The sequence below is a fragment of the Corvus brachyrhynchos genome, unplaced genomic scaffold, assembly GCF_000691975.1.
Source record: "Corvus brachyrhynchos isolate BGI_N302 unplaced genomic scaffold, ASM69197v1 scaffold97, whole genome shotgun sequence".
Taxonomy (NCBI): Eukaryota; Metazoa; Chordata; class Aves; order Passeriformes; family Corvidae; genus Corvus; species Corvus brachyrhynchos.
The window spans coordinates 2691825-2700439 of record NW_008239758.1 but is presented as its reverse complement, the minus strand read 5'-3'; the positions used below and the strand labels follow the sequence as shown (position 1 = coordinate 2700439).

The 8615-nt window shown below is 40.5% G+C and overlaps 1 protein-coding gene across 2 annotated transcripts in view; it reads right to left on the bottom strand.

Annotated features, from left to right (window-relative positions):
* Window positions 1–1813: 1813 nt before the first annotated feature.
* The window catches only part of GALK2 (galactokinase 2), a 44896-nt gene continuing 38094 nt past the window's right edge, over window positions 1814–8615 (bottom strand). For both annotated transcript variants that reach the window (XM_017742713.1, XM_008640039.2), the window contains one exon: window positions 1814–2296. In XM_017742713.1, coding sequence (XP_017598202.1) covers window positions 2089–2296 — 208 coding nt within the window. In that variant the 3' untranslated portion in view covers window positions 1814–2088. The remainder of the gene's footprint in view (window positions 2297–8615) is intronic.

Here is an 8615-nt window from a genome sequence, read left to right as displayed (position 1 = left end):
TTTTTATTCTGCTCATACACTGATTAGTGCTTCCATGAATCCAGGTGAACTAAAGTTCAATGCAAATATCTTAATAAAAGGACTGGTATGAACTCTGTTCTGCTCCATTTTTATGACAGGATAATAGGAACTCACTGCAGTAAGCTCAGGATTGTATTTCATTAGGCAGTTGGTAACAAAGCAACGGTATTATTTTCTTTAAAAGCTCTATGGTTATCTTAGACATTCTTGAAGATCCTTACTTGGTTTTTACTTTTTGGAGTCCTATATTTACAGGTATATTTGAAGGCATAGTATATCTACTGTACCTTACAAATGGGTTACAAGATACTAAATTTTCAAGGATGGCAATAGGGACTGTTAAAGATCAGCCCATTCTATAATTCTGCCTATTGTTCAGAACTGTTTCCCCTGTCCTTTGCTTTTCCCTTCTCACATGCATCCTTTTAACTGTCCTCCCTAAAAATCATCTTTTTGTCCCCCCTCCTTGTGCCCAGACCCCATCCTTTTGATTTACTTGACCAAAGCAGTCTGTTCCACTTTTCCTGGTTGTCAGAAATAAGAAATCTTCTCTACTGATATTAATGCCATGACATTCCCCTCTGAGGTTCCTGAAAAGATCTGGTCGTTTGCATTGGCTGTTGTTCATCTGCTGTGCTCAGATTTGGCAGAGTCCTCTCACAGAATTAGGAGCCTCTGAGAATTTGGGTTTGGCCTGAATTAGCATGGGTAATGTACAGAAAATCTGAGAGATCTCTAATTTGATGCAGACTTCTGGACATTAACTTGTGCTTAGCATCACAAAAATGTGCCCAGGGCCAACTCTTGCTGTGTCTTTTATGGCTGCAAGGGCTGTGACACGACCAAATCTCTCTGGTTTTTTTGGAGAGAGCAGAGAAGTGGAAGTTTGTGCAAGAGAGAGGCCACAGGAGCCTGACTTTCCCCTCGGGAGCAGAGTTAAGACATCTTTGGGGGATCCTGATGTACAGGATCCCTTCTGCAATCACAATCATTTCCCCTGCTGAGGAGGCAGGTTATGAATTGTGGGTCTGTGCTGGCAGAGCAGTTACAGGAGGTGGCAGGAGCAGAAAGTGGGGGCAAGGTCAGAATTTGTCAGTAACATCAATGACATTTTCCCTTGGTCCTGCCTAGAACTTACTTTTGCTTAGTACCACTGAGTAAATTCTCTCATTAATTATTCCTTTTAAGTTTTAATTGTTTTTTTTTTTACATGGTTAGTGCATCATATTTAGTCCTTTGTAATAGTTTTGCATAAAACACAAATGTTCTACAATGCAGAAGCTGGGACAGCTGGGGCTCAAGCATCAGAGTATGGTGTTTGGGTAACTCAAAATCCAACTTTGCTTCATGATGTGCTCATTCACTTAGGCTGTCACATCATGCAGCTCATGAACTGCATTCCTATTTGTTGAAACTTTCATACCAAGTCATCTTGCACAAAGATACCTAAGAAATACTGCTAGGAGAAAAGCTGTCCTACTTAACATGTATTCCTAATGCTTCACTTGGCCTGCAGGTGCTCCTCCAATATTATCATTACTTACAACAGTAATTATCCTGCTTGTGGACAGTATAAAACTTCCAATGTTTAGCAAAGTCCTTCCAATTTTTTGAATGCTTCAGTTTAATCTTCCTTTTTACAGAACACTCCAAACAAAACAATGTCCAGGACCTGAAGAGAAAAAGCACTGAACAGCCCTGCAAACACTGCAAGGTCCCCTCCCTCCACTGAGGCAGCTCATTGCACACCTGGTCTCTATTTTATGACAGTAAAGGGAAAAGAAGAGAGAGACACTGTAACAAAGTATCATCTTTATTTCAATTTCAGTTTTCCCCATTGATAGCCTTTAGTAAATCAATATTTATACTGAAAGATATATTTGATATGGGAAAAAAAGGACTTTTATAATCAAAGAGTTTTCTTTTAATTGCTTCTTCAGAAATGTATTTTGATAATAGCAACCGCTTGTTACTATACAAACCAGAAAAAGCATTCGTTTACTGTGGCATGGGAAGTACTGCCAGTTCTACATGCTCTACATAGTTTCTTTAAAATTTTTATGTTCTTTAGGCCTCAACAAAAACCAAAGCTCCTCTCCCAGGTTTGGTAGCAAACAGACTGTTATTCTCCACCGCTAACCTTTGGCCATCCGTTTGGTAATAAGCTTTTTTTACATTTTTTAGGAAAGTGTTCAGCTTGTCAGTAGGCACCATTGACACAGTGCAGCCACCCCATCCAGCTCCAGTCAGACGTGACCCGATGGCCCCAAATTGCCTAAAACAAAATAACAGGGAAAAAATCATGTAAAATAAACCAAAAAGGGGTACTTTGTCTTATTTAAAATTCATATGGAAAACTCAGATGTGTTTTGAGTATTCCCATGTCATCTGATTTTTCTGAGGTTGCTTGTATACTTGTATACTTGTTGCTTTGTATACTTGCTTGTATGTAACACTACAGCAATTTGCAGTTACCCTTTTGGACCAAAGAAAAGTGCTGACGCTTTAAACTGCAATATAGTCATTTCTGTCAGTTCCAAAAGTCCCCCTGTTTTGTAATGCTTCAACATCAGCTGTTTTTAGGATCACAGCGCAGCTGAGATGAAGAAAGCGGGAGAAGAAAGGAATTGTGTTAGCAACATTCATAAGACATCAGAAGTGAAAACAGAAATACATGACAAAAATAACAAAAGAGGGTTCATAAACTAATTGCACAGGATGTAGTCATGCAAGCCATTTTCTAATGTGGCAAAGACAAATAGCTCTATTCTTCCAGGACAGATCTAAACCATGCTGAAGATTCACAGGCTTCTGCAGGACTGCCGAGCATGCCAGTCAAGAAAAGGAGAGTTCAGAGACTCTCAAAAAGTCATAGAGTCACTGCACTCTGTATAAATAAACTCACATAAACTACTGTTTATGCTGAATGGACAGAGTTGGGTATCTCTCTTTAGAGGAACCTTACGAACTTAAGACTGACAGCAGTAGAGGTAAAGTAAGAATGTAGTCCCAAAAGAAAAAAATGCTCTTAATGAAGAGTGTGAACAGAAAGAACAATGACAAATAAATGACATCCAAAATATAAACCATTCCCAGCCTCACGATACTGGCCTGCTAGAAATGTCCTAGAGCAAATCCCATGCTGTTCCATTGCAAGACTCAGATGCCTTCTCATCAGAATTTAGAATTATTTTCAATAGGTTGCTTACCTGTGTTCCTGATCTTTACTGCGACTCAGAAAAAGTAGGGAAACACCATGTAATAAGTTACTTTGGGGCTTTTCTAACCTAATGAGAACAGAACCAGTCAGATTTAGAAAACTCATCTGAAATCTTATTCTCGTGGGAGATCTAGTCTGATTTACAAACAAATATTTCTATGTGTTTCCAGTAGCCATGTGCAGAGAGATTCACCAGCCCTAGAATATGTTAGAGGGAGAGACAACATCATGTGATAGCACTGGAAAATGACAGCTCATTCTGAGTGGGCTGTTGTAATTTTTCATGTGTGCATTTTATGTTAAATGAATCTGGTATAGTGCTGGGTTAGTAGAGGTTTAGGTCATATTTCAAGCAAGTACTTGCATATGTGTTTGATTCTAAACACACATCTCTTCTTGAACAGAAACACTTTCTTCAGTGTGTCTGTGTGGTGCCACCCTTCATATTGACTCGATTTTATGTTCATTCTGTGTTTCCTGTTGGTGTTTTATTTTACTTCTTGTTATTCCTGTAAGCCACTCATTCTCTGATGCAATTTTGGTAGTTTCTAGTCCATGGAGCAACCTCCTAAAATGAGCAGGATCCAATCTAGTCGCAGTTGCAATCAATAAGGAAATTCCCATTGACTTTATAAGGCCCAATCCACTTTTCAGAGTCTGGTAAATCAACTGTCTGTACTCATTTGTTCTGTTACTTCAGTTAGAACTTAGTATTTCAGATGGTGTCTGGCTTTTATTTTGGTAGGCAACTGAAATCCCTTCAGAATTGTTCTAAACCTTTTATTGATTTCATAATTCTTTGTGGTCATGCTCATGCCTCATTTTTACTGAGTCATTTTCAAATACTTAGTTGAAATAAAGCATAAAGTAGACAGAAAATATGCCTGTTGCAGAGCTGAAGTCACTGTGTTTCAAAATACTGTGGCTTAACAGTGTCAAATGTGGTGATAGCAGCCACTTGGGGCTTACTGCTGAGGAACCTGATGGGCAGTGCTGCACCATCTGAAAACTGGGTACCTAATATTACACAGATTCTGGAGTGAGCACCTAATTCTGTGTCTGCAGGAGATGTGGTGCCTGGGAGGCATCTAGGTCAAACACAAGGCAGTTGTCTTTGGAACAGGTCTGAAATTGTCTCATTGAAGTCTTAATCAGTTCAATACTAAGCTGGACCCCTCTGGTAAAGTGGGATTCCTGGCCAGACACTCTTCTTGTGCACTGGCATCTAGATGGGTTTTTGAAGAGGAGTCTGAGCAGACAATCTTGTGGATGGGGAGCTCACCCACGCAGTGGGAGCTGTGGGTTTCATGTGTGGGAAAGGCCCTGTGTGCTGCTGGGCTGGGCTGCAGTGCCAGGACATGGAATGCAGGGAGAGATGGAGCACACAAGGAGGAGAGAGAACGTGGCTGGAGTCTGGGGCTGGGGGCACTCAACCCCCAGTCTCAGGTTCTGGCCTTTGCTTCTGGAAGCCTTTATGTATCTTGTTCCAGTCTTCATTGGATACAAAGAGAATTAGCTTTGGGGGCATAAATGAGAGTAAAAATATGAGTACTGCAGCAAAGGAAAGAAGAATAAAAGAATAAAGGAAAGGAGTAAAAATAGAAATCTCATAGTTTGGTATATGGGAACAGTAGGCAAGACATGACAGTAGTCCATTTTAAAAACAATTGTGGTGTTAAGAGGTGAAAAAAACCCGAACAATATTGTTAACTTGAAATACTTAAAGTTATGAAGTGGTTTTTCAGAAAGCGTGGCGTTAACATGGTAATATTTTAATATATAAATGGGGGGATTGTACTTAGTCTGGTTTATAGTAGTTTGCATTTGAATAGCATCTTTAAGCCTTTCTGGCTTTGTTGAAATTTCAAATTATGCCATGATTGCAGGCTTTGCAGCTTTAAGAAAATCACCAGTGGTAATGGTAAGAGTCTTGACAAAATGCAGAATCGTCCTGGCTACCATAATGCACCTGCACATAATGTATAATCTCTATCTTTTAAAAGTGGTCAGAGAGGATTCAGCTGTCTGCCATGTAAAAGGCATGGCTGGGAGCACAAAAGTTACCAGGATTTATAGCACCAAAAGATGGAGAATGAGAGAGTGAACGTGAGTTATGTGCAACACTAAGGACTGAGAGATTTTTAACAGTACGTAACTTACTCAGGAGCTCACATCCAATTTTTTGTCCCTAAATTGCTTAGTAAGTCTGCTGTGTTACCTGCTTTAAAAGACCAACAGGTAAACCAGCAACTAACTACATGAGGTAGGTTACAGAAAGTACAAGTCTTCGGTCTTTGCAAAATGAAAAAAAACAACTGACCAACTCGTGGTTACAGTTTTCAGCACTACAAACCACAGCAAGTATGGATCCCTTTCTTTCTTGGCAGAGGTTATACAGTAAAACATAAAGATCTAGGCAAAACAGAAAACATCTGGATATGCAGATTATTCTTCACAGTTTAAACCTTGTAAGGAGAGAGCAGCAATGGACTCAGGCAATTCTGTGGAATGTATTTTTGGAAAGTCTTTTGAAAGTTACAGGGCAGCTGTATATCATCGTAAGTAAAGAATGTAATTTATGTAGTTCCCAGCCATTTCTATAATCACATCAGCCAAGTCTTCCTAGAGTGACTAGTGATTTTATGTCCTTTAGGTTTTTTAATGTACAACTTGAGAAAAGTTATGACTTTTTTTCCCAGAATTAGATGCTGGCTTAAGCTGCATTCATCCAGAATAGCAATGCACTTTTAGAAATCTAATTACTGAATCAGAAAAAGATTTAATACTAAACTTCTAGAGCAAAAAGATGCATTTCTTAGGAAATACTCTCAATGGGACAAGACTGTAAAGAATAATGAACAATTTACTTCTCTACAAAGAATACAATTTAAAAAAACCAGATTAAATAATTTTAATATATTAACGTGAAATCATTTCACGTGAATGACACTCCACTGTGGTACTTAGCTCTGCCCATCATATTCTGTGGGCTCTTCTGCTGGTGAATCAGAAATCTGATGTAATGTGGGCACACACACCACTTTTTTCCTTTACTATTTGTATTTCGCTCCCTGGAACTGAAATACTCTGACGAGTTTTAATTTAATTTAGAAAAATCCTAACGGCTGCTTTCCTTTTGGTGCTGTGGCTGTGCTCCTACCCAGTGTCTCCCTGCCTGAGCCGGCTGGAGCTGCATCACCATGGAAGCACAGAGCTCAGCACAAATAGGGAACACAATTTCCATGCCTGTGCTGAGCTTCCACTGCCAGAGGCTGGGGCTGCCATCCTTGCTGGTTTACTGGAACGTGGCACAGGTAACTCCACGCTGCAGAGCAGATCTGGCCAGTTTGTACTTGCTTGTTTTTCCCTGCACAGGGCAGGACGCTTTCCTCCCAGCTTTTCTGAGAACAGGCCCTGTCAGAATGGGCTCCTCAGGTCTGCCAAGTGCAGTCACTGGATGCCACTGATGGAGGCATCAGCTCCAGGCAGTTACTGTACCTAAAAGCAATGCAGATGTTAAGTTTTAAGGCTCTTGCCCTGTCAGTTGTGTCTCAGAATGGGCAGTGCTGATGCCTTGCCACCGGATCAAGGCTTCGTTGCCCAAGATTTTTGACAATTCAGTAGAGCTCAGTTTCTGTCTTCAGCTGCCCCTGGAGATAGTTCTCCCTTCTCACACACAGATCAGTGGCTCCCTTTGAGCAGCTGGGATAACTCTGGTGGAACTGCCCTGCTGAGTGACTGTCACAGCTTATTGTATGATGTGATCACTGTGTGATACAATAAACTGAACACAGCCCGTGAGCTACACCCTGGATTGGCTCCTAAGAGAAGAATCAAAACTTTTTCTGCTCAACTGCTATCAGTCTGTCCAGTAGCTATCAGGCTGCTTTGTGTTTTAGCACAAAACAGCACGTGTATCCCATATGCAAAATAATCTGTCAATGTTCAGAAGTCTTCTGCTCAGTTTTTAAGTTTGTAGCTTTCTGCCTTGAAGGCCATTCCATCTTGTCTGCAAAAGAAATCAGACTCACCTAAATAATCATCTGGTTTGTACTCTGTTGATTTACAAACCTCATAAATGGGTAGTGCAACTTAAAAAATCCATGGGTGCAGAAGTAAAAAGGCATATGGTAAATTGCATGCTCGTAAAATTCGTATTTTCATTCTAAGCCAGACTTATTTCTCAGTTAATTTTAAAAAAAGCTGATAAAGGTGGTAAGGTATTAATTATTTAATTTTTTTTAGCTTCAAATTGAAACAATTTATTTTCTTCAAGACTGAAAAGATGTAAGAGATATTTGCTTCTACAAGACAGTGAAACATTTCTTGACCTCAGGCCTGCAAACACTTGTGTCACCTTCCATTTCCCTTCTGGCAGGGCAGTAATGCTCTGGCTTAGGGCAGAGTTTCCCCAAACTAAGCACACCCTTCTCCAAGGAGAAGCAGGAACAATTAGGGGCAGAATCAGGAAGGTGGCATCATCAGGAGCCGTTATGGGACTGTGGGAAGCAGGTGGGACAGGGTGGCTGGGGCAGAGGCAGGGATGGAGTAGAGATGGGACAGCCCAGGTGGGCAACTGTTTTTTTCCCCCAGCCACTGTTAAAATGATCACCAACCACTGAATTCCTTCTAGAGGCACTGAATTTAGTTCAAAGTCAGCATAAGATGTCTGTCCCACGATTAAATGTACCAGAAAAACAGAAGTTAAGGACTGAAATGTGTACATTGTTTCATGCTAACCCCGTGGTAGGGATGAAATGCTATGCACGATGTGCTTGTTTTTACTTTGTGTATTAACACATGATTGTACCAGATCTCATTGTCCCCTGTAGCTGAGTCATGGAAACAACAGCCTGATACCATAACAACCTGTGTGTGGGAGAAGAGAAGGGACAAAATGGCACTCAGGGAATGCGCTTTGGAATTGAGATTGTTTCCTTGTGACCAAAATGAGTCAGGAAGGAGTCCCAGCAGAAAGAATACTGCTAGGGCAGAGATGGAGACTTAATTGTATGTGGAAAGTTCAGACAGCACAGAGAGAAGCAGAGTGTCAGCCCCTGTAACAGTTAACACACTCATTTTTGAAATGGTGAAATGCTGTTCAACCTATCTGATACTCTGGACAACTTAGTTTTTAGTTGAAAAAATGCAAATAGCACTTGACTACATTTCATTATAATTGCAAGACAACCTAAGACAGTAAAACAGCTTGCTTATGCCCTGGAACTCCTGTGGCAGCAGTACTGAAATGGTTAAAAAAACATGAAAAAGGTAGATATAGATTAGATATTGGAAAGAAATTCTTTCCTATAAGAGCCACGAGGCACTGGCACAGGTTGCCCAGAGAAACTGTGGATGCCCCATCCCTGGAATT